Here is a 26,645-nt window from a genome sequence, read left to right as displayed (position 1 = left end):
TGTTTGTATTCTACAGATAGAGACCTTTGGGTCTCTGACACATGCTGCCAGTGTGATGAATTGTCTTGGCTGCCTTTGCCAGTGTTTGAATCTTCCAATGGGGAGGCCACCTAATGGGAATCATTCAGTCCGTTCTTCCCTTTTCTTTTCTAGCATCAGCTAAGAACTTAAAGGGCTGGGTACAGTTTCCACAGATTTTGTTAATACAAATGTGTCAAGCAACACCATACCTCCACTATGTTTCATGAAAAGGGTTCATCTTAAGTGCATCCTGTACACTGAATAAGCCAGATGTGAGAGGTACAACCGGGAAACAGCTTTGTCCTTCCTAAGTGATTCCCTCAAACCAGCTCTGTGGGACTAGTTTGTCCCTTTAATATTTGGATTAGATTAGCTCTTTTTGATCTTTCTCAACTAATAACGTTGTTCAGCTAATTCTAGGCATAAAACAGTGTCATTTCAGTAATTAATCTTCAGTCCTAGCTACTGGGCAGAATTGTTACTAATAAAGATTAGAACTTCCTCCAGGCTCAGCCCAGGTATATTTGGGGTAGAAAGATAGCAAAGGAAATGGGGTATAGTGGAATTTTTCTCCCCAGACTGCCCTGTTTCCATATTCTGACCTTTCCAGAGTCAAAGGGAGAAGGGGAGGGAAGGGTGATATGGGTCTATAGTACCCTGATCCTGGTTTCTTAGTCTTGGTATATGCTTACTGTGCATTTCCCCCCCACCCCCGTGGGGTCCTTGGAGTTCTTCAGATACCCTTCTTGCCTTCGTTCGTATTTGACCTAGATTCCCCTGGTAGAGATGATATACTTTCCTGCTGTCATCATGGCTTCACCATTGGCTCTTGGTAGGTAGACTCTCTCTGTAGGGCTGCATTTGTTTCTCTAGATGGCTCACATGGGCAAGTCCCTTTAGGACAGCTTTAGATGAACATTCTCCTTCATGACAACTCAGATTGGGAGTACAGGAAACACAAACTCTGGGAAAACAGGCCATTTGCCATGCAGCCACCTCTTGTTGATGACCCATTGAGTAGACAACTGACAACAGCCTTTGGGCTCTGACTTTTCTAGGCATGGGTCCACTAGGTCCCTCAGTCTCTTGAGGAAATGCATTGAGATCATCAAGTGATTTTCATTCAACGTCTCTTGTTCATCTTTACGTGAAGATTCCTCCTTCCCCAAAGACACAGAGAAGATGGAATCCACAAAGACATCCTCTGATTTCTACCTCCCTTTGACCTATTCAACCCTTTTTATAGGCTAAATGTAGTTGTTATTACAAGTTTTCTAAACTTGTTCAGTTACCTCCTTGAAGATCCTGCTTAGGGATCCAAGTACCTTGTTTTGCATTTTGGAATGGTTGGCTACTATTGTCTTCAGACCTTAGCTAAGAAAGGACAGAATCTCATTTTTGACATATCTAGAAATGGCCACAGATATCTGTGTGGAAAGAGGCTAGGGGGTAGGAAAAAAAAGTTCCAGAGTGTATTAAACTTTATGATGATTTTTGAACAAAACCTGTAAATGCTTTGTATACATCTGACTATCTCCATTTATTTTTATTCTCAGCTCTCCTCCTATTCCTCTACTCTTTAAAATATTGGAATAGTTTGAGGAGATTCTGAAAGTGGCTGAAACATTATATAAAAGCTTTAATAGCCCTCACTTTTTTTTTGTGGCCCTCACTTTTTCTTTCCCTTTCCTCCATCCCCCACAACAGAGATGAAAGGGCCCAAACCAAACAGGCTTTATATATCTTTTGGGACTCAGATGAGAAGTCCCTATGGTGTCTTTATCAGTTCAATTATAAAAACTATGGTGATGCAATTTGTTTTAATGCATCTTCTGTGAGAGGGAATCAGAGAACTGACACGTTTAGTGACAAAAACACCAGATAATTATTTCAAAGGGATTTCTGTAATACACATACCATGCTTGCATAAACACTAAGAAATCCCTAAATAGCAATTCTTACTAGTAGATGATTATCAAGCTGCATTCTGGCCCCTAATTATTTTAGGTTTAAAGAGGGAGCAGGCAAATAATCTAACATTCATATATTTTTCATGAATACCTATAGAAAGAACAATAAATAGTATAGATTGACAATCAATTACAAATAATAATATTTCTACTGTAATTTTAAAAACTGGGTTATAAAGACCCCATATTTGTTTAGTGGCAAGAGCCCTGAGGGTTTCCTGAGCTTTGCCACTTGAATCAGGACAATCGGGTCAGAAGAAGAAAAGCAAGTGAAACATCATTGATAATAATCCTTATCATGGTTAAGAAATGGTCATACTTAAGCAGAAGGAATGTTCTAGAATTTCCAAAACAAGCAGTATTTCTTATTATTTAGTATGGAACTTGCGGCATGATTTCCATCTAAAGGAAAACTTGAATATTGACACAAGTGGAAAACTCAAGTAGGATTGTCCTGTTCTTTTAGGAATATGGTCTATCTGTCTAGCTCTGTCTATCTTTTAAGTGATGGCCATTATTTAATGTCTTATTAAGAAAACTGGTTGTGTCCTTATTTCCAGAGGTACAAAAATGTTAAAGAAACTCATTGTGTAGTCATATCATCTATTAATTAGTTTTTGATGGCTGACATTTCAGGTTAACATTCAAGTTTCAACTTTGTGACTTTTTTTTTCCTCAGGTGGAAGCCAATCAGAGGCTGAAGTGAGGCAGAAACAACAACTCCAACAGATGCAATCTAAATACCAGCAAAAGGTCAGAATCCATCTCTTTTAGTTTAATTTTGGCAAGGAATTTGAGCACCAGCACTTTCTAGTAACTATGAAATAACACAGCAACTTACCAGAAACATAAAACCTTTCAAGCAATTGCAAAAGGGAACTCTCAAAGGCAAAGAAATCAGGAGCTGAAGAGAGATAGATCTAGAATTTCCATCCAAGCCATGCATTAGTCAGCAGCACCCCTGGTTCAGGGATTTTTTCCCTAGTTTAACTCTACTATGTTTTGAATATTTTGCTTTCAACAACATGGATTTGTTTACCGGATAGCAGTCATGAAAGTATTAAAAAAAGAAAATATTTAAGGTGCTTAGTGATTTTTTACAAGGCACGTCATGAGTTTTATAAACAGGGAAAATTATCTGCCCACTCTTTTTCCTCCCCAACCCAGATTGGGGGATGGTGGGTGGGAGAAGACAGACGGAGACCAAGGAAGAAATACAAAGAGAAATTTCATAGGCAGGAGAAGTAGCCTGGCCAGTCTCTGTGCTCTAAGTACTTGAAATACCAACCTATAATCATGGTGAGGTAGAGCACAAACAATACTGTAATTTGCCTTTCATCATAATTTTGTGTTCCAGAGATTCAGACTGAAAAATAGTAACTGTTTTTTGTCCTCTGTAATCTCAATACATTTTAGCTAAAAAGAGAAGAATCTATAAGAATCAAGAAGGAAGCTGAAGAAGCTGAAATCCAAAAAATGAAGGCAATTCAGAGAGAGAAGGTAAGATAGCGGAGATGATTAGTTAATGTTGACTGAGGGTATTTTATGTGCCAGGTTCTCTTCTAGACATGGTCATGTATAAACTCATTTAATCCTCCCAATACGGTAATCCTACGAAGTACACATTATTCTTATTAGCCAAGTTCACAAATGAGGAAACTGACACAGAGAGGGTAGATAATTTGCCCAGGGCTCACAGCTGGTAAATAGAAGTAGGATTCAAATCCAGGCTGATGGGCCTCAGAGCTAGAGTTCTTAGTCACAACACTATCTTGACTCTCAGGCAAGTGATCAAAGTAGTCACTGTATATTTGGCTATAAGCAAAGCAGTTAGTAATAATGGCAATTAGTGGTGGACCACCATATTTATATCCAAACTAGAGGCCTGGTGCATGAATTTGTGCACAGGTGGGGTCCCTCGGCCAGGCCAGTGATCAGGGCCGATCGGGACCAGCCGGGAGCAGGGGGTGTGGGGAGGGGACATGGGAGATTGGCTGGCTGTGGGAGGTTGGCTGTGGGAGCGCACTGACCATCAGGGGGTAGCTCCTGCATTGAGAAGATGCCCCCTGGTGGTCAGTGCGCATCATAGCTAATGGTTGCTTATGCTTTTATATATATAGATACTGACTTTTCCAGGGTGAATGCAAAATAGGTGAACATACTCTCTTACTGATAGAAGAGAAAGTGTACATTTGCATTTCATTATTAGGGATATGATCCAAACCTCAAAGTGTTTTTAGTGTTGATACTTATTCTGGGTTTGGGGACATAAACCTCCTAAACATGTTCATTTGCTAGAGAAGAAGGAAGAATGTAGTGTTATTCCCCCTTGCCCCTGTCTCCTACTGTCATTCCTAACAAAGCCCTAAGCTGTAGTAGGTTTTAAGTGCTGAAGGTTTAGGGGAAAGGGGTTGACTCATGATACTGACTACCAAGTATGACACCTGCTGCAGGTGTAAGTCATGGAAGCACAAGTGCTATTCCTGCTGTCTGTGTCTCTCTCCCCTCCTTCTTTTCTCTTTTTCTTTTAAAGATTGAGTGTTGGTCAAGATCTAAACCTGGTTACCAAACAATAAATATTTTTACCAGTTAGAGTTCATGAAGCCAAAAGCTGATGACTTAGAGAATGTGTGAGAGAATATGAGCCTTTTTTCCCCCTGAGGACCTTCTACTTGCTGGGGAGCAGACTGAGTTTTTCTTGGAAGTGTCCTGTTGTGCTATGTGACCTTGAGCATGCTGTACCCCTCCCTCAACTATTCCTGTAAAATGAGTCTATAAGCCGCACCTCCTCTTCTCCCAAGGCCCAGTAGCATCTGTAGATTTCGATGCTATATCTGTAGAGGTGTTGGCGCTGGGGAGGAGATAAGACTGGACTTATGCATGTGGAACTGTAGTGAAATGCTGGAGGTATAAGAAAAAACATATAGGAACTTGGTTTACAAAATTTGATTCAGTAATCTATTTCCAACTGATCAGCCATTATACCTTCACTGAAAAAATCTTTATTACAATAACATTTTTAACCCATCTTTCTCTCTTTCTACTTCTCTATTTCCTACTCTTTTATTTTTTTATCCAGCTCCCCTCCCCAATTTCCTCCTTCAAAGGAAGGTTCACACATTGGTCTTGTGCTTGTAGAGGAGTGTCCCCTCACATAGAACAAGTCTATGTGCATTGCAGGCAGAACTAAAAAATCATTAAATCATTACCAGGAACTGAATGAAGAGGTGTGCAGATCCTGAAGAATTATTGTGTTGCAACCTCTTAACCTAAAAGTCATTTATTAGTTGTCATTTAATATCCAGAACCGACTGGCTTGTGGGTCATTTATAGCTCATTTCTTCACGGCTCAAGTAATATATACAATTTAGAAATGTTAGTGGCTGAAATGGTTTCCTTTAAAATTGAGTAAAAGCAGCATTTTCCTACTTCCAAGTTATACCATAACACTAGCTGTCCAGCAATCACTAACTATAGAAATTTTAATTGGGTTGGCTTTTATAATATGACTAGAAGCCCGGTTGAAATTTGTGCACTGGGGGTTGTCCCTCAGCCCAGCCTGCACCCTCTCCAATCTGGGATCCCTCAGGGGACATCCCTCTCACAATCCGGGACTACTGGCTCCTAACTACTCACCTGTCTGCCTGTCTGATTACCCCTAACCACTCTGCCTGCCAGCCTGATCACCCCCTAACCACTCCCCTCCCGGCCTGATTGACGCCTAACTGCTCCCCTGCAGGCCTGATTGCCCCCAACTGCCCTCCCCTGCCTGCCATCTTGTGACAATGTGGGGGTGGCCATCTTGTGATGATGTGGGGGTGACCATCTTATGGTAGCCATCTTGTGATGACATCGGGGTGGCCATCTTGTGACAACATGGGGGCGGCCACCTTGTGACAATGTGGGGGTGGCCATGTTTTGACAACATAGGGGTGGCCATCTTGTGATGACGTGGGGTGGCCATCTTGTGATGACGTGGGGTGGCCATCTTGTGGTGGCCATCTTGTGATGACGTGGGGGTGGCCATCTTGTGATGACATAGGTTGGCCATCTTGTGATGACATGGGGGCGCCCATCTTGTGATGACATGGGGGTGGCCATATTTTGACAATGTGGGGGTGGCCATCTTGAGATGTGAGGGCATGAGGGTTAATTTGCATATTACCTCTTTATTATATAGGATAACTGTAATAATTATTAGTATAAATTTGCCTGAAAGTGTGAGAAGGGAAGACAAGAGTTGATATGTATGTTCTTTCCATTCAAAATGTGGTCCCAACTAGCAGCACTGGCATCACTAGTGAAAAATGCAGAATCTTGAGCCCCACCCCAGACCCTCTGACTCAGGACCTGCACTTTCACAGGCTCTCCAGCTGATCCTCATGCACATAAACATTTGGGGAGCATTAATCTAAACTACCTTACAAGAGAATGAGCAGCACACCCGGGTCCTTGCACAGACTTGATTTCCTGGCTAATTGGCCTAGTGTTTCCTGTTGTATATAAATCTGTGGCTTTCATACTAAATGTGAGCCTATTCAGAAGCTTGCCTCAGATGAAAGAAAAATGGACATTAGCCATCTAGAAATGGCGTACTTCACATTGCCGTGTGAAAATGGCCAAGGGAAGTGATAATGGCTGTACTTACGGAGCATTTGTTTTTAAAAATGCACAAAAAACACTCCTGGACACCAGCCTGCAAAATACTGTCCTCCTCCCCTGGCAAATGGCTGCTGTTCAGGAACTCTGAGCCAAGTAGAATCCAAGAAGCCCATGGCCACCTGAAAGCCTCTAGCTTGGCCTCTGGTCTTCACCCCCTTGCATTCCTCCTGGGTCTCTTTCTGATTGGTCAGCATCTGTGAGCCAATGAGGGGAGAGTAAACTGCAGTCTCTGCCAACACCTGTGGGTGTTCTTTGGTCCTTAATAAGCACAGGGGTGTGATTGGCAGCCAGATCTTTAGCAAGTGGGCCCAGGTAGGTGGGGCCCAGGAGAAGTTAATTATAAGGGTGAAGGGGGGACTTGCAGAGACGCTAGTATGCTTCAGTCAAACGTGTGTTCCCTATCCTAGAGTATGCTGGTGCTATGTAGTCTTCCCAGGTGTGCTGGAACCTCCTCGTTCTGGTTCAAGAGAGTGGATGGTTACATTCTCAGAATTTTTTTGAACTAGTTGGCTTTATGTTGGGAGCTTGAAACTAACCATGTGGGAGTATTTTCACCACGGAAAGCAGTAAATAACTTTTCTCAGACTTTCATAATGCCCACAAATCAACCTGCCTTCCTCCTCCCTGCTAGAGCCAGTTGTTAAGTTTATCAGCACACCACTGCTTAGTCCTAAATGAAACAAGTTCTCTCTACCCTCCCCTACCACCCACATTTCAAAGCCAAGCCTCAGAGGGCTAAGGAGGGCAAGGATTTTGCGAAGTATCTGCCACATTATGTGTCTAATACTTATTTATTTAACAATAGATTTAACCCATGTGGTAGGCAGGATATGGCCCCCTTCCTGTCCCTCCACATTCTGATCCTTGGAACCTAGGACTGTGTCATGTTACATGGCAAAAGGGGATTAAGTTTGCAGGTGGAATTAATTTTGATAATTGACTTACCTTCAAATAGGGAGAGTATCCTGCATTATCTAAGTAGGTCCAATGTAACCACGAGGGTCCTTAAATTGGAAGAGGGAAGCAGATGATTGAGAGCATGGAAGGATGGGAGCAGGAGACAGGTTTAGCCTGCCATTGCTGGCTCTGAAGAGGGAGGGAGAGTCTCTCTAAGAAGGTGGAAAAGGCAAGGAAACAGATTCTCCTCCAGAAGGAAGGCAGACCTGCTGACAGCTTGATTTTAGCCCAGTGAGACCCATTTTGGACTTCTGACCTCTAGAACTGTATGATATTAATAACGTCTGTTACTTTAAGGCACTGTTTGTGGTGAATTGTTCCAGCAGCAATAGGAAGTTAATACAACTCGTGTGGTTTTATAATGATGTATTAATGTCTCTTCCTGGAAATCTGTAAAGCAGAGAAAATATCTCTAAAATATTTAGAGCATCAGAGTGGAAGAAAGTTATTAAAAATAATAAAACGGCAGCATACCAGATGCAACTGCTTTCTTTGCCACTGGATTTTACAGCACAAGTAGACGAGTTTTCATAAATCCTCGCAGCAGCGTTTCACTGGAATTTAGTGCTGTGGGAGTGAACGTCCACCATGCTTTCCCCTCATGATCACACTCATTTTTCTCAACTTTTATATTGCCCACAAACTTAAAAGTGAAAATCTTTCAATTCTATGTAAAAGACACTCCCTACCTCCTGGGTTCATCTTATTCTGCCTTCAAGCTACTTGTGCCTGAAATAATATTATAAAGTGCTATATGGTTTACAAATACTTTCCCTTAATTCTCCAAACCTCTTGGGGTATCATAACCTCAGAAAGGGCAAGAAAGCAGGGAGAGATCTGAGTGGCATCCAAAGCCTTTCCTTGCTCTTTCCAATAAACCATGAAGTCATAAAGCTGATAAAGTTATTTGGAGCACTGGAGGTCACAGTGTTTTATGCAGACAGTAGGAACTGTTATTATTTTTAATGCTATAAAGTGAAGTGGGAACTCACCAGGAAAAAATAAGGTGTACATATCAGATGCAGAGATGCATGCATATACATATTTTTAAGGAACCACATTTGCTACTTATGTCTAGGAAACTAGTAGTCACAAGGGCTAAAGTTTTAAGAACAATTTTAGGAGTAAAACTCACATTTAGAAAATTATTTTAACATTGTTTTTATAAACTAGGGAAACCAGCAGTTCCCAGCAATATGGTTCCTACATCATGTATTCCTTTGTGGTGCATTGGTGTGGACATTAAGCCTCTGGTTGTTGAAATGCTGGAGGACTCCATGAATTAACCTCATAAAGTTGGGATGTTAATATCTCTAAAATGCAGATGTAGTACTAAGAGGGCAAGCTGTTAGCTTCTCTGTGCTTCACTTTCCTTATCTGTACAATGGGTATAATAATAATAATAATAATAATAATAAGTATATAATAATAATAATATAACAATGGGACCAGTTGGCTTAAAGGATACAATGACTAGCACTTAGTAAACACTCAATGAGGGTGCTCTAACCTAATTAATTATGCCTGTGAAGATCCCACTTCTAGGAATATATCCCCAAAAACTAGAAACATCCATCAGAAAGGATATATGCACCCCTATGTTCATAGCAGCACAATTTACAATAGCTAATATTTGGAAATAGCCTAAGTGCCCATCAGCAGATGAGTGGATTAGAAAACTGTGGTACATCCACACAATGGAATAGTACACTGCTGTAAAAAGGAAGGCACTCCTACCATTTGCAACAGCATGGATGGACCTGGAGAGCATTCTGCTAAGTGAAATAAGCCAGTCAGAGAAAGATAAATACCACATGATCTCACTCATTTGTGGAATATAGTGAACAACATAAACTGATGAATAAAAACAGATCCAGAGCCCTAACTGGTTTGGCTCAGTGGATAGAGCGTCAGCCTGTGGACTGAAGGGTCCCTGGTTCAATTCCGGTCAAGGGCATGTACCTTGGTTGCAGGCACATCCCCAGTAGGGGGTGTGCAGAAGTCAGCTGATCGGTGTTTCTCTCTCATCAATGTTTCTAACTCTCTATTCCTCTCCCTTCCTCTCTGTAAAACATCAATAAAAATATATTTTTTAAAAAAGAAAAAAACAGATCCAGAAATAGAGAAGCATAGATCAGACTGTCAAACCTCAGAGGGAAGGCAGGAGAGGGTGGGGGGAAGGGGGAGAGATCAACCAAAGGACTTGTATGCATGCATATAAGCCTAACCAATGGACACAGACACTGGGGGGTGGTGAGGGCACAAGGTGGGGGGGCAATGGGAGAGGGGAATAAGGACACATATGTAATACCTTAATCAATAAAGAAAAAAAGTAAAAAGGAAAAAAACCCAGTGGTACATCTACACAGTGGAATACTATGCTGCTATAAAAAAGAAAAAACTCTTACCATTTGCAACAGCATGGATGGACCTGGAGAGCATTATGCCAAGTGAAATAAGCCAGTCAGAGAACAATAAATATCACATGATCTTACTCATTTGTGGAATATAGTGAACAACATAATCTGATGAACAAAAATAGATCCAGAGACAGAGAAGCATTGAACAGACTGTCAAACCTCAGAGGAAAGGCAGGGGAGGGTGTGGGGAAGGCTTAGAGATCAACCAAAGGACTTGTATTGCATGCATGTAAACCTAACCTATGGACACAGATAGTAGGGGGACAAGGGCACGTGCTGGAGGAGGGGGCAGGTGGGGAGAGGTCAATGGGGGAAAAAGGAGACATATGTAATACTTTCAACAATAAAAATTTTAAATTAAAAAAAAGAAGTGGTTTAACACTATAGCAGTTGACTTTTGTATATCAACCTCTTGTGTTGAAACTCATGTGAATTAATTGGCTCAAGTTTTTCATTTCCACCAAGCGCATGTGAATAAGGTTGCTGGAGAAAAGAAGCAAATAAACAAAATACTCACGGATTTTTAATTTTATTTTTTTCCACACCAGACTTCTGGGCTTCCTTCTCAGCTAGGCCTTTAACAATGCCTAATGCCTGACATTTTTCCTTTACAGTTTAAGCTCATTTCTAATTACCAAGGTTTCCCTCCCTTTTTAAAAATCCTCTTTTTTCATGTTCATCTCATCCATCTGCCCTTCCATCTTCTCAGGAACCTTGCTGCTCTATCAGTTAAGCCCCTCTTTTCCCTGTCACTTTCTTGTTTTTTTAAATTTATTTTTGGGATCTCAGAATAATTCAAATCTCTCATCTCTAAAACAAAGTGTTTCTTTCTATTCTGGTTTGATTTCAACTCCTCCATCCCAATCACCAAGGCTCAACTTCTGAAAGCTTCTCTACCACATGTGGTTTCCATCTGCCAGTCTGTGGACTGACCCTAACAGTCACTGTTAGTGTTCCCAGGTGATGCTGAGCTTAGCTGGCTCAGGAACTCAGCTTCTTTGAGTCTTCACCTTTACTTCTTCCTTGGTGGGCTGAATTTGCCTTCTGTCTCTAGTACTTCATTGGTATTGATCTAGTCAAGATCACCAATGGTGCTCTTAATTGAAAAACCCAATGAAAACTCTTTAATTTCCTAACATATTTAAACTCTTTGTAATATTGTAATTATAAAATACTCTGTACTTTAAATTCCACCCCTCTAAAATGCTTCTGGATCCTTTTCTTTCACTTGTTTTTCTACTATTGATGTTCCACCAGGTCCATCCCTTGATCGTCTCTAATGTACCTGTGCCTATGCCACCCTATCCTTAAGTGGAAATCCCTACATTTCCACATATAAGGATTTAGTTATTGCTTGTGCTGATTATTTCTGAACTCCATATCTTCAGGCCAAACCATATTCTTGAATCCCAGGACCAGATATTTTACTGGATGCTTGATATTTCTCTCTAGTTGTTCCATAAGTATATCTCAAATCCAATAGCTTTAAAACTGACTTCATATATTCACTCTGATGCTCTTAAATGATATTCATCTGGTACTATTCCCTTTCCTTTACTCATCTTATATTAATACTAGAGGCCTGGGGTCCCTTGGCCTGGTCTGTGGGGATTGGGCCGAAACTAGCTCTCTGACATCCCACGAGGGGTCCCAGATTGCAAGAGGGCAGTTCTCGAGTGACACACCCTGGAATTGGGCTCCCTCTTCTCTGGTTCTGGGTGCATCACCCGAGAACTGCAGCTGCCAAATCACTGCAGCTCAGCAGCTCCTGTGTTGAGCATCTGCCCCCTGGTGGTCATTGCACATCATAGCTAATGGTTGGATGGTCGAATGGTTGGACAGTCGCTTAGGCTTTTATATATATAGACTAGAGGCCCGGTGCACAAAAATTTGTGTACTCGGGAGGGACAGGGGGGTCCCTCAGCCCGTCCTGTGCCCTCTCGCAGTCTGGGACCCCTCGGGAGATAATGACCTGCTGGCTTAGGCCTGCCCCCGGGTGGCAGAGGGCAGACCCAATCCCTAGGTGCAGCCCTGGTCGGGCTCAGAGCAGGGCCGATTGGGGAGTTGGGGTGCTACCCCCTGTCATGCACAGAGCATGGCCGATCAGGGGGTTAGGGCGCTGCACCCTGTCACACACAGAGCCGCAAGGCAATCAGGGGGTTGGGGTGCTCCCCCCTATCAGGCACAGAGCAGGGCTGATCAGGGGGTTGGGGCACCTTCTCCTGTCATGAACAGAGCAGGGCGGATAGGGAGGTTGTGGCCCCGCCCCCTGTCACACACAGAGCCGCAGGGCGATCAAGGGGTTTGGGCGCTGCCCCCTGTCACGCTGATCCCGGTGCCGGGAGGCATATTACCCTTTTACTATATAGAATAGAGGCCTGGTGCATGGGCGGGGGCTGGCTAGTTTGCCCTGAAGGGTGTCCTGGATCAGGTTGGGGGTCCCCACTGGGGTGCCTGGCCAGTCTGGCTGAGGGGCTGAGGGCCGTTTTCAGGCTGGCGGGTGACTGAAGCTACCAACCGCTCCTTTTTTTCTTTTTCTTTTTTTTTTTTTAAATTCTGGGCCAGCTTTAGCTCTGAGGCCTCGGCTGCTGAAAGCAGGTTTCTGGCCTTTGTTTACCTTCTGTATTTGATACAATGTTGCGGTCCAGCTGGCTGAAGCCCGGCTGACTAAAGCAGGTTTCTGGGGTTTTGTTTAGCTTCTATATTTGCAACATAGTTGCTTAGAGTTGCAGCTGAGAGGCTGGCAAGTCAGGCAGGGAACGTTGGAGTCCGCTGTCACTGGAGCAAGCAAGCCTCCCTGTTCGCTTCAGTGCATGGCTGCCCGCCGCCATCTTGGCTGGCAGTTAATTTGCATATCGCCTTGATTAGCCAATGGGAAGGGTAGCGGATGTACGGCTAATTACCATGTTTCTCTTTTATTAGATAGGAGGATAGTCATACTTTATATTATTTCATTTTTTCTCTCATGTTGTTTCTATCTCCTACATTTTTTTTTTATAGTTTGTCCTTTCTTTTCTATCCTGGCTGCCTTAATCTGGGACTCATTATTTATGGCCTGGATTACTGTGAAAGTCATTCTACTGGTGTTTATATTTGTGGTCCATTTTCTGTGATGCTTTCAGAGTGAGCTGCTTAGTTTCCTGCTTAAAATAACATAATGGCTTATCTGCCTTTAATGAAGTCCAGACTTTTTTTTAGTTGGCATACAAATTCCTTTATAATTATCCATTTTTACTTTCTCAACCTTATCTTTCACCCATCTCATTACAAAAACCTTTAAATTTATCCAGGAGCACCTTGGAGTTCCCTGAACTGGCATATTCTCTCATGCATTTGTACATTGAAAATACTATAAACCAGTGGTTCTCAACCTTCTGGCTCTTTAAATACAGTTCCTCATGTTGTGACCCAACCATAAAATTATTTTTGTTGCTACTTCATAACTGTAATGTTGCTACTGTTATGAATCATAATGTAAATATCTGATATGCAGGATGGTCTTAGGCGACCCCTGTGAAAGGTTCGTTCGACCGCCAAAGGGGTCGCGACCCACAGGTTGAGAAACGCTGCCTGTGGGAATGCCCTTTTTCTATTCAGGGCCACTCCCAGCCCAGCATTGCCTTTGTGCAAATTAGAAGTGATCCCCATTCAGTCAGGTCTGCAGGTGCTCAGATTGGTGATAGAAGGCACCTTTGTGAAAAATAGAAAGACACCTCTGCTGCACTGAAGCACCACATACTGTGGTGCTAGGTGTGGTGAGCATAAAGCTGCCTCTTTTTCAGCCATTCCAACCCTCTCCACTTGGCCCCCTCAGGCAGTGTGTAACCCATACAATAGAGTACAGTAGCCCTATTCCCATCATCCCCTTCTCTTGGAAAGCTCTTGTTTGTTTAAGATTGGTCTCTATCAAGAATATCTAGCTTTCATTAGACCCATGGTTCTCATCCTCTTATCCTATATAATAAAAGGCTAATATGCAATCGACCGAACAGTGGAATGATCGGTCGCTATGACGTGCACTGACCACCAGGGGGCAGACGCTCAACGCAGGAGCTGCCCCCTGGTGGCCAGTGCGTCCCCACATTGGGAGCACCACTCAGCCAGAAGCAGGCTCATGGCTGGTGAGCACAGTGGCAGTGGCGGGAGCCTCTCTTGCCTCCACAGCAGCGCTAAGGACCACTTGGGGGATTTCCGCCTGCTGGCTTAGGCCCACTCCCCGTCAGGCCTAAGCTGGCAGTCGGACATCCCCCGAGGGGTCCAGGACTGGGAGAAAGTGCAAGCCGGGCAGAGGTTCCCCCCCATGCACGAATGTTGTGACCCGGGCCTCTAGTATGATCATAAGTCCCTTGGGGAATCAGAAGGAGGCTATGAGCCCACTCTGTAAAAATGAGCATACTCCTAACCCACAGTTCATCCATGAACCTGAGGTTAGAAAGCATATTCCGAGTGTTATTCAACTACATAGTAGTCCAGCATGGGGTCTGCTACTTAGTAGGCACTGAAAGAATGTTTTGGGAACTGTTGAAAGCATTTTCCGATGACCCACTTTTGTGCTTTTTCTATGTGTTTGTATTATATTATTTGTAAACCTCTATCTTCTCATGCATTTTACATACTGCCATCATTGCTTTCTTGTCTATGTCCCCAGCTAACTTCTGAAATTTTTCAGAGTAGGCACTGTTCTGTTCATATCTGCATTCCCAGCATATAACATAGTACAGGAATATATTAGGCATTTGGTAAGTGTTTGTTGAGATTCAGTGATATTAAATGACTTAAGGTCACTCCGTCAGTGATAATGAACCTAAAGCTGATTCCATAATTTTTTCTTCTGGATCTCATGTTCTTAGATATTTTACATTTCTGCATTTGTGTATATATGTGTAAATATTTTTGGGTGATTCCTTAACTCATTGTAAAACTGAAAGAAATAAACAGTCTAATTAGGTCCGAGTATTTGGGTACCTGTACATCGATAGGTATTGGATACAATTTTTCAAATACTTCGGTATTTTGCAAAATACTTCTCCTATAAACGTCTGAGGAGTAAACAGATCTTTGTTGGATGGAATTTAGCTACTGTTTTTTTTTTGTGTGTGTGTGAGATGAATTCAATGATAATCTATTAATGAAGAGATTAAACAATTTTTAAATTTCTGATTTAGCTAAAGGAACCCAGCCTTGGTCTCTAGATGCTTGTGGTTCTTCTTCACTATTCTCAAAGTAGCATTACTAATACTGGTTTAATCAATACCTACTGCTTGCTTGATGTCTTTTACCTTTTTCCCCCCCTCAGAGATGTAGGAAGTTCATCACAATTGACCACTTTGGGTTTCATGAGTCAGGACTTTTTTATAGATTGGGATCATATTTATTTGGTTTTATAATTCTCTATTAGTTTTTTTCCTAGAACTATGTTTCATTAATAATCCAATTGCCTTGTATCGTAATTGATTCATATTGGCTGTAGTAAGTTTCCTTTGTTTTTTTTCTGAAACTGAAATCATCCACTTCACCTTTCAAAATGGGACTAGTAAATTGTTCTGCGTGAATGAAGAGTTTTATGGAAATGAACAATATGAATATTTCTACCTCTTTGAAAGGTGAAGCCAAACTGACATTGGGTTTTGGAAGTGATGATTTCTATCAGTTCCCTTTTCCAGGTCCTCCTGCTGGGCAAACCCAACTCTTTATATTAAAGCAAACACAGCTGCTCACGTCTCCCTTGGATTCATTTAAAACTTCAAGTCTCTCCTGTGTTAGAGAACTTGTTTCAACTCCCTATTAACTTTGTTGTCTAGGAATTTTACTTGTTCATAGGCAAGATATTTTTTTAAAGACAGTTGTGTCATAGCAAACAAAAAAAAACACCAGTTCTTAGTTATTTAAGTTGGATTAAAAAATGTCAGAGCCATAGTGACAGTAATATCAAATATGAAGTTCTTTGTTTCTAGACTCTCTAAGCAACCACTTTATTTATTTACTAAGGGGCCCAGTACACGAATTTGTGTACCTTGAAAGGAACTGTGGGTTGTGAGGCAGCGGTAGGCACAGGGGCGGGTCTTGGCCCATCTTCTGTGCCCCTGTCTGGCTCCTCCTGCCGTAGCCCCCCCATCCTCTGTCTGCTGGCAGCCCCATTCCCTCCACCGCCGCTCTCACGCACTGAAGGTGCCGGCCCTGCTCACACCTGCTGACTGCACCGAGCTACTGAGGCGACACCAGCAGTGGTTGCGAGCGGGGCCGGCACCGTCAGCAGGTGTGAGTGGCGGCTGCTGCCCTGATCACCCCTCAGGAGCAGGGGGAGGTAGAGAAGCCCTCAGGGATGATCAGGGCTGGCAGCTGCTGCTCACACCCGCTGATGGTGCCGAGGGATTGGGACCGGCACCGGGCACTGGCAGTGGTTGTGAGCAGCGGCTCCGGTGCTGGCAGCGGGTGCGAGCACCAGGTAGGACTGCAGCATGGGAGCAAAGAATTTTCAGTAACCACCAGAGGCTCACCCCAATGACAGCAACTGGTGCCCGCCTTGGTCTGGCACCCCTGCTCACCTGCTCCACCATCCCACCATGGCCAACACCCACCATGTTCCATGCACGCCCCCTGGTAGCCAGCGCACATCATAGCGATCGGTTGTTCGGTTGTTCCAGTTGTTCTGCTGTTCGGTCTATTTGCGTATTAGCCTTTTATTATATAGGATTTATTTATTTATTTATTTATTTATTTATTTATTTATTTATTTATTTTTGTTTAATTTTTTTATTGATATCAGAGATAAGGGGGAAGAAGAGAGAGATAGAAACATCAATGATGAGAGAGAATCATTGATCGGCTGCCTCCTGCACACTCCACACTGGGGATCAAGCCTGCAACCCAGGCATGTGCCCTGATTGGGAATCAAACTGTGGCCTCCTGGTTCATAGGTTGATGCTGAACCAGTGAGCCACACTGGCCAGGTCCCAAACAACCAGTTTATAAAAAGAGAATTCGTTTCTATTTAAGTGATGGCTTTTTAATGGCATTTTTCTGTTGAGTCTCTCAGCAGCTTTAAGTGTCTGATTCTAAGTCAGAAGGGAGTTGGGTTGGCTCACTGAAAATCTTTTTCTGAATGTTTTAGTATATGTAAATGTTGTCTGAACTATTTAACCATTTATTATAATTTTAATTTAACATACTTGGTGTGGAAATTTCATGTTTCCCTTAGAACATTTTAAAAACACTGCTTAAAATATAAATGTTGTTGTCATTTAAACTAAGGAATAAAAATTTGAAATACTGATTGTGTGATTATACCAATCAGGTTGAAAGAGGGGGAGCCAATGAAAGAACTGGTTTCTCCTGGCTTTCGGTGTAGTACCCATGGGCCGTGAGAGGGATGCCATCTTGGAAGCCCTGGTAGTACCGTATTAGACTATTGAGGCCGCTAAAGCCTAATGATTTTGGCCACTGGGTAACGTGAACACCATGATTCTGTTTAAGTTTCTCTAATAGATTACATTTTTATATTTATAATTTCAGAGCAAAAAACTAGAGGAGAAAAAAAGACTTCAAGAAAACCTCAGAAGAGAAGCATTTAGAGAGCATCAGCAATAGTAAGTTTATGCTTTCAGAGCTTTGTACCTTTATGATCATATTATTCATTCTGCTAGGTGGTGGTAACTGTTCAAAACATCTGGTATTTGATTATTGGCTGTTATATTAATTATGTAATTGAACTTCTTCATTATGTAAGTGAGGTCCTAAGGTTGGAAATACCTATACTCACCAAAGTATTTTTTAGTAGTCATTTGATTAGAAATATTACTGCTAACTCTAAGGAATTCTTCATTATAAATAACTTGGAGGGCTTTATTTTTTGGTGACTTGGGGTACTTCTGATTATATTGAATTCTAAGACACTGACATAAGGAAGCGGGTGTTTGAAAAAAAGTACCAACACAGAATCTAAACTAACTAGGCATTTATCTGATAGATTGAGGACTACTATACATGGGTATTTTTGTAGACAAGAATTGAGAAATTAATTAGCAATTATTGGCAAAACTGCCAATTGGTGGTCATACACTAAGGTACTTTTTCCAGTGTGATTTGTGAATAACAGCAGCTAACACGTACAGGACAACTAACTACTGTGCTGTATGATGTAGATAATCCACTCTGTTATATTGGCTTTAAAGATAAGCTTGTGTGCTAACTCTATGTAGTTAGGTTACCTGCATACTGCTTAAAAGAGTAGACAAAACCAAAGGAACATATTTCCTTTGGTTAATTCCAAATGTGGTAGAATTCAAACCAAGCCGATCTGGGTTCAAAGTCCTAGTGCTGTTTCCAAGATATGACCCTGGACAAAACTAATAAACCTCTTTGAACTTCATTTGAAAAAAAAAAATTAAATAGGTTTGATAATCTCCCTACATAGGCCTATCTGTAAGGATTAAATAAAATATCTTCTGTAAAGGGAATAAAAGTGCCTGAATATTTTAGGGACTTGAAACTTTTTATAGAGGTCCTTGTTGAACGGGATCAGACAACTTTGATTTTGCCAGGACTGTGCAGAGATTTTTGGCCCATGAGACCTAGTCATTGGCCTCGCACACTTTTACATGGATTGCTCTCTGACTCCCTCCTCTCTTCTCTTCCCATCATTGTACCTCCTTTGCAGAATTTAAGGTTATTCTGGTGTTGGGGTGAGCATATATAACACCCCAAATCATGCTGCTCTTATAAGTACAGCGTGTTCTTGTTTTCTCATTTCATTGAAATTATTCTGCCTCTACGGTAAGCAGCTCCTCCTTGCTTTAAGACTCAAGAGGTAGGAACTGGGAAAGAACTTTGTCAGTGCTTCACTTGGCCCCTAAGCAAGTTAGGTACTTGGCCTCTACTACCCAGGCTAGAAAATGAGTGGGGGATGAAATGGGGTTGGGTGGAAGTACTAATGAATGACATTATCTTCTCTAAGTTAAAATAGGCATTGCCGCCTTAGCCGGTTTGGCTCAGTGGATAGAGTGTCGGCCTGCAGACTGAAAGGTCCCAGGTTCGATTCCAGTCAAGGGCACATGCCTGGGTTGCGGGCTCGATCCTCAGTGGGGGGCGTGCAGAAGGCAGCCAATCAATGATTCTTTCTCATCATTGATATTTCTATCTCTCTCTTCCCCTCCCTTCCTCTCTGAAATCAATAAAAATGCATTTAAAAAAATAAAAAATAAAATAAAATAGACATTGTCCTCATTTGAGACATAGAATTCACACCTTGTCTTTCCCTACTCTTCTTCTAAGGTAGGTATGTGGGTTGAGGGAGCTGGTAGAAAGCTAAACACCAGAAATTCTCTGTCTTAGAGAGATGGCAGAAGAGAGGCAATAAATGAAGGGCTCTATTACTGAGCTCTATTTATGGGTAGAGAATAGATGAGAGTTGTAGCCTAGAGATACAATAAGAACAAATATATTTATCCTGTGGCATCCTAGTTTTACACTAGAAAAAGAGGAGGTCTGCTTACCAACGTGGGGTTGTAGGTAAGGACTGGGAAGTTGAATGAGTCCTTTTCCTGGAGAGTTTTAACATGGTAAGGTGAAGGATGAGCGATAGTTTCAAAGGACATGGAGATTGTGCCACCCAATTCCTTTCTTTCATAGTCCTCCAGCTTCTTGAATTTGTGTTTTACTGAATGCCAGAGATCAGTCATCCTTTTTCTTTGAAGAAAAATGTTATACCTGCAGCTTCCTCACAACCATCAGTGGAGCTGAATTCAATTACACGCACATTTCACTCTTGATCTTTCTTCTGCTTATTGTGAAAGTCCCAGTTAACCAGGGAAAAGAGAAGTTGGCTAAAAATGTGAAGTATCTCAAATTGATTTTTAAAGCCTATTGAGAAACACAAGAAGTGTATATTTATGTTTTTAAAGAGTATTTTTAACTACTTTTGACATTAAAAAGACCAATAGTTCATGAAAGGAATGACCATTATAATAACTAAAAATTTGTCTAGGAGAGCTGTTAGAATTTTAATAGTGCAAAGATTTCACCAGGCTGTTCTTCATCTTCCTCCCACCTCCCTACCCCAAAATTAGATTCTCATAAAATTGTCAAACCAAAAAACACAAAATAGAAACACAAGTAAGAAATTCTTTCAAACTAGTCAATACCTCATGTCCTTACCATTTTCAGGATGCTGTGATATGTGGTTCAAATAGCAAACAAGGAACGTTTTTGTTGTTGTCCTTGTTTTTCTGTAGAGAAGGGTGATCATGGACTTGAGCAGACTGTAAATCCAAGTTGCTAGCGAAAAAGCTCATGATGGCATCTTGGGGCACCACCACGGGAATCTTAATGTGCTCTTTCTTAACACCTTGTTCCTGACTTCGTTCATTTGCTTCTGATTATTTTTAGTGTTGTCAATTATTTAGCTAACAGGCAGAAAACTAGGCTTTTATTGACATCCAAAGGGACTCTCCTGAGTGTAATAATGAAGGCAGTTTATTGAATGCCTGTGAGGTTGCTTTCTAATTGTATGCATTAATCTGCCCAGGCAAGCTGGCTGAAAATACCCCAGCAGATTGCACGTGCAGATGGAGCACACAGGATGGTTTTTATGAAAAGACCTCTGGAATGTACTTCTGCAGTACTCTCCTTTCCTTAAAAATCAAATGACTGTGAAAATTTCAATTGGCAGCTGAGAAGAGACCAGATTAATGGTGCATTAAGTCTGCTACTGTGGCTGGGACAGACTCAAATTTCACAATTTAGCGTTAGTTCTAGGATTCGTGAGCATGAAAGTGAAGGGTAGAAATCGACATTTAACCTTGGTGTAGTTCTCACTATTATTTTTACTCTCTGTATATATTTACTACTTATAAAAAGTCAAATGTGGTACTTTTCAGGATGGCCTTTTCTATTATCAGTATTACTAGATTTGAGGTTTTGAAGCAAAAGTTAATGAAACTTTTGTTGTGGATCTTTTTTTTATATCAAGGGAGGATATTGTGATTTAGGTTATTTAAAACATTAAGTAAAACCTTAGCATTAAAAGTTTTAAATGGAATTTATATTGAGTATTATAGTCATCTTTTACTCATTTTTTGAGGGATGTAGCCTATTTAACCAATAGTGGGGTCTCAGGTAGGATTTGTGGGGGGTAGTCAGATGCATTTTGTGTGTGAGTGTTAGGAAAAACAATGTTTTCTTAGGGATTTGCTGAAAACATGAGAATTGTGCATCTTTTAAACATTTAAAATGTTAATTCACATCTAATAACCATTAAATGTAATAGGTTATACATTTGTGTAGTTTTTTTGCAAGTATAAAGTACTGCCCTGGGCAGGTGGCTCAATTAGTTGGAGCATTGTCCCATGCACCAAAAGGTTGTGGGTTGGATTCCTGGTCAAGGCACATACCTAGGTTGCGGGTTCCATCCCCGGTCAGGGTGCATGTGAGAGGCAACTGATAGATGTTTCTCTCTCTCTCCCTTTCTCTCTCTAAAATCAATAAACATATCCTTGGGTGAGGTTTTTTGTTTTTGTTTTTGTTTTTTTAAGTGCTTGGCTTAGTTAATTTAAATAACCAAAGTAATAATAAGCTGCTGCTGTATCATTGGGGACCTGTGGAGTGTCGGGTGTACTATGCATAACATATATATTTTTCATTCGATTTTTAGATTAGCCCTACTAGGGCTATATCATCTTTATTTTACAGGTAGAGGATTGGGTAATTTAAATTGCTCAAAGTCACAGAGACAGTAAGCAATGTAGCCAAATCTTGGTCTAGAGATGTGAAGGGTTAGGGAAGATAGGTAATACCATCTTCCCAGGGTGGGGTGATAAGCACTGTAGCCACATGAGGGACCTGTGGAGAAGACTTTAGGGTAGGTCAGTGCAGAGAGGAAAAACTTGGGCAAAGTTGACTTCTGTTGCTTCCTGCCAAGATCTAAATTTTATCTAGCCAAAGGAAAACTGAGGAAACATGTCTTTTCTGATTTTCCTTATGTGTGAATGACATCCTCTTCCAGGTCCAACACTGGGTTAGTACCACAACTAAACTTACTTGTAGGATACATGGGTTTTGTGACCTCCCTGCCTATACTCTACTCCTAGGTATAGTTTCCAATATTTCTAGGGGAGAAGGAGCTCAGTTCTTAAAAACCAAGTTTGAAAAAATCTTGGAATCGAGCTCATTTCAAAATAGTTCCTATTTCTAAACCAAGTGCCCCCTTGTGCTGAGCCTGTGGATTGTAATGTGGGAAGTTTTCTGCCATTGGAGCCATGCATTTCTTTTATTTCCATTTGAATAATAGTGTGATTAATTCCTAGGAGGCGCATCTTCATCTATTTTAGTTTCTTAGAGCAGAGGAGCTAGACAGGTCTGCTGAATATGCATAACTAGGCCTCAAGTTTGCCTTCTAGTATGCTCACAAACTTCTAATGCCTTTCATGGGAGCTTCCAAAAGACACTTAAGGGCTAAATTGATCCCTTATCCATATGGTAGGCTTAAATCCAACCTCACATTTTATAATCCAAGTAAGGTGAATCAAAAGTCATGCTTTTCATAACTATCTTATGCTAATGAAGTGAACTTATACATACAAGAATTCTCTATTTTGCTCAGTATAAGACTGAACTTTTTATGGGAAATCTGATCTGCAAGAGTCTCTGCCTCCTGAATGTTAAATCATGTTGATGGTAAGATCGTATCAAAATTTTCACCCACTCTCAGTCTTCCTGCTGATGTCCTAGTGCACACGACCTCATTTCATTCTGCTGCCACCACCTTCACATAGGTATTTATCACATGCCACATGTGGCTTCTGTGTCCTCGTCATCCTTTGGACTACGGGAACAGTGTCATAATTGTCATTACCAAGAATCTCCTCCTCTCTTCTCATGATTGTCTTAAATGTTTTGTCAGATTTCATTTCCTAAAGCACAACTTTGGTCATGTCCCTACCCTACTCTAAAAGCCTCTATTATTCCCCATTGCTCATAAAATGAATTCTCAATGCCTTAGCCACACGTGGGCCACCTTAGTAAGAAGATGTCATGGCCACTGTAGTAAAGATGTATTAGAAATGACTGATAAAGAGCTGGCCCTGGGGCAGGTGATGTGAAGGGAGGGTTTGAGGCAGCAGGGCTTTGCTCAGGAAGCAAGGGTAATTCTCTTTTGGTATCTTAATCAATCTTACCTAAAGGGAGGGGGCAGACGTGAATAAGATTAATTCTGTAATTGATAAAGAGGCAGTAGTCACTCATATTAGTCAGAATTTTGGGGTGTTTGGTCACTATTGTGGTTAAGAAAGGTTCATGTTTTTTTTTGTTTGTTTGTTTGTTTTTGCTCAGACATGTGATGGAATAGTCTTATTTTTCTCATGACCCATCACAGTCACAGAGTAACCTCTTTGGATGTTGCTATTGTATGAAATTACTTTCAACAGGAGAGCACGAGGGCCAAGCTCTGAGTGCCTGGCTGTCGGGATTGTTTCTGTCTCTCTCAGTATGTAGTGAATAAATGGTAAAAGATAAAAGTTTATTTCAAAATCATTTCACTTAATTATCTCATCACTGGAACCTGGTATCAGTGCTACTCTCGTGGGAGGGCAGATCTGGGATTGGACTGCCTATCTGGGTTCAAACTTTAACCTCTCCGCTTACTAGTTGAAGAACATTATTTAACTTCCGTGAACCTTCATTTCCTCTTGTTTGGCATGGGGTGAGGCTAGAAATTGTTGCCAGTGCAAAAGAAGGTTAATCAGTATAATCCACGTTAGAAATCTAGCACAGTGCTTGGAGGCAAAGTGAAGCAAAGTATGAAGGGACCCAAACAGGCCAGCAGAGGAAGAAGTGAGAGAGAGGGATCAGCTGACTCTGGCCCTTGCCCCCAAGGATAGAGCCTCAGAACTTGTGAACACAAGATCATTCACTAAGAAGGCCCCGGGGCACTAAAAGTGCTCCTGATAAACACACTATCCCTGGGGAAATATGTTTCCCCCTCCCCCCAACACAAGCTATCTGCATCACCACGTTTATCAGTTGTATGTGAGTTCTAAGATCCTTACTGAAAAACAAACAAAAGTACCACAAAAGGAACTCTGGTCAAACAAATAATGCATCCAAGAAGGAGGAGGAGATAACACACCAGAACAATTCTGAACAAAAAAGACAGTGACAGTTCTGGCCAGTGTTGCTCAGAGGTTGGAGCATCCGCCCGCACACTGAAGTATGGAGGGTATGATTCCAGGTCCAGGGCACCTACCTGGGTGGCAGATTTCATCCCCAGCCCAGGTTGGGGTGCACACAGGAAGCAACCAATCGATGTGTCTCTCTTTTTCTCTCTCTCCCTCCTTGCCTCTTTTTCACTCTCTCCAAAAATTAGTAGAAAAAATATCCTTGAGTGAGGATTAACAAAACAAAAAAAATAGTGATTAAAAAAAGAAAGACAGCAACATTTATGGTCAAGCATATGATTGTTTTATATATATTTTTTTTAAAAAAATTAAGAATCAAGATTAGGTCAAATTAAAATCATGAAAGATTTTAGTCCTAGAAGAGGCAGAAGGAAGAGAGTGGCATAGGAAGTAAATATTTGTTTCTTTGCATGAGTGAATGCTTGTAAATTGTAGATATTGATATAAAAACATATATAATTACATATTTTTATGTTTAATTATATATGTACAAACAGGATATATAAAATAAAGACTTTAGGAGAAAAAATACAACAAATGGCCGTAACCGGTTTGGCTCAGTGGATAGAGCATCGGCCTGCGGACTGAAAGGTCCCAGGTTTGATTCTGGTCAAGGGCATGTACCTTGGTTGCGGGCACATCCCCAGTAGGGGGTGTGCAGGAGGCAGCTGATCGATATTTCTCTCTCATCGATGTTTCTAACTCTCCGTCCTTCTCCTTTCCTCTCTGTAAAAAATCAATAAAATATATTAAAAAAAATACAACAAATGAAAATTTGATCATTACAACATGGGCAACAAGATGGGTGGACTTTTTATACGCAATAGTCAACAATCACATAAAAGGCACATAGGCTAGATTTCCTTGTTAAAAGAAAAGCTCTTAATTGCATTAAAGAAAACTAGCTATATGCATAGAAAATAAAAATCTAGCTATAAGCTATGATAGGAGTTATCTATAAAACAAAATAGTTGAAAATAAAGGTATGGGCTCTATGTTCATAGCAGTGCTATTTACAATAGCTAAGATCTGGAAACAGGCCAAGTGCTCAATAGTAGATGAATGGATAAAAAAAGCTGTGGTACATTAACACCATAGAATACTATGTAGCAGTAAAAGACAGTCAGAGAAAGAGAAGTATCACATGATGTCACTCATATGTGGACAAAATACACTGATGAGCACAATAGATCCAGAGACATTGAAGCATGGGACAGACTGTGGAACCTCAGAGGGAAGGCTGGTGTGGGTGGGTGGGAAGAGATCAACCAAAGAACTTGTGTGCATATATATGCATAACCCATGGACACAAATAATAGTGTGGGGAAGGTGGGATAGATGGGGTCAAAGGGAAAAAAGGGGACATATGTAATACTTTCAATAATAAAGATTAAAAATAATAAGTAACACACTAAAAAAACATGGAAAATATATCCATAAATGCTAACAAAAGGAGGCAGATGTAGCAATATTAATGAGACAAAATTGAATTCAAGATGAAAAGCAATAGGAGAAAGGATATTTTATGTAGATAAAATATATAATCCAAAAGATAATGTGAATTATAAATCTTTATCAATATAGATTTGAAATATATAAAACAAAACTGCTGAAGTCTATAAATAGATGGGTTTGCCAGATTTCCCTTTTATTTAACTAATTCTTCATAGAAATAAATAGATTTAATGAATTAAAAGGAACTGCTTAAGGAATATGTGATTTGAATAACAATAACTCCACAGTATTAGGTAGACACAGTTACAGTGTTGTAACCAGTATGTGAAAATGCATATTCCTTACAAATTTTGACTTAACTACCATACTACCATTGGCCATAACTAAGTCCTCAGCCTCTCTTTAAATCCCAGAAAAAAGCCCAAATCCTAGAAAGTCACCAATCTTAAGAAAAATGTAATAAAATTAAATATTAAGCAATAAGAAATTTTAAACTCTATACACTTAAAATATTTTTTTGAATTACTTTCTGAAATGAGCTTTACGGTAAAAAAATTGAAACCAAAAATTAAATTACAAATTACTTCGATATAAAATAATATAAAATTTAAAATATCCCATGCTAAAATGATAAACTGTGGCTATAAAGTGATTTACAAAAAGTAGGTTTTTAAAGTATTTAGTAAAAATGAAAATAAAAGAACAAAGCACTTTACTAAAATAGAATTATAACCATAAAATAAATAAAAATAAATAAAAGAAAAGAATAAATACAGAAAAATTTTAAAACATGATGAAATAGAAACATTTTTATGATCTATAAATTAAACTAAGCTTTTTGTTTCTTTGTTTGTTTTGAAAATTCTGATAGAAGAGACAAATTTTGATTTATCTGAGTAAGGGTTAGAGAAGAATTCCAAAGACACAAAAGGAAGCATAATCAAAATTCTGGAAGAGAAAAATACTATGCTCATTTCTAACTGTTTAATTAG

The 26,645-nt window shown here is 40.7% G+C and overlaps 1 protein-coding gene across 2 annotated transcripts in view; it reads left to right on the top strand.

The window, feature by feature from the left end:
- Positions 1–26,645, top strand: part of EPSTI1 (epithelial stromal interaction 1) — a 108,658-nt gene that overhangs the window by 27,712 nt on the left and 54,301 nt on the right. For both annotated transcript variants that reach the window (XM_014448802.2, XM_014448804.2), the window contains exons 4-6: positions 2,671–2,744; positions 3,408–3,491; positions 17,543–17,616. In XM_014448802.2, the coding sequence (XP_014304288.1) occupies positions 2,671–2,744; positions 3,408–3,491; positions 17,543–17,616 (232 nt within the window). The remainder of the gene's footprint in view (positions 1–2,670; positions 2,745–3,407; positions 3,492–17,542; positions 17,617–26,645) is intronic.

Source organism: Myotis lucifugus, unplaced genomic scaffold (assembly GCF_000147115.1).
Source record: "Myotis lucifugus unplaced genomic scaffold, Myoluc2.0 scaffold_7, whole genome shotgun sequence".
Classification (NCBI taxonomy): domain Eukaryota; kingdom Metazoa; phylum Chordata; class Mammalia; order Chiroptera; family Vespertilionidae; genus Myotis; species Myotis lucifugus.
Note: the sequence above shows the minus strand (reverse complement) of the source record. Positions and strands in the feature narration are given on the sequence as shown.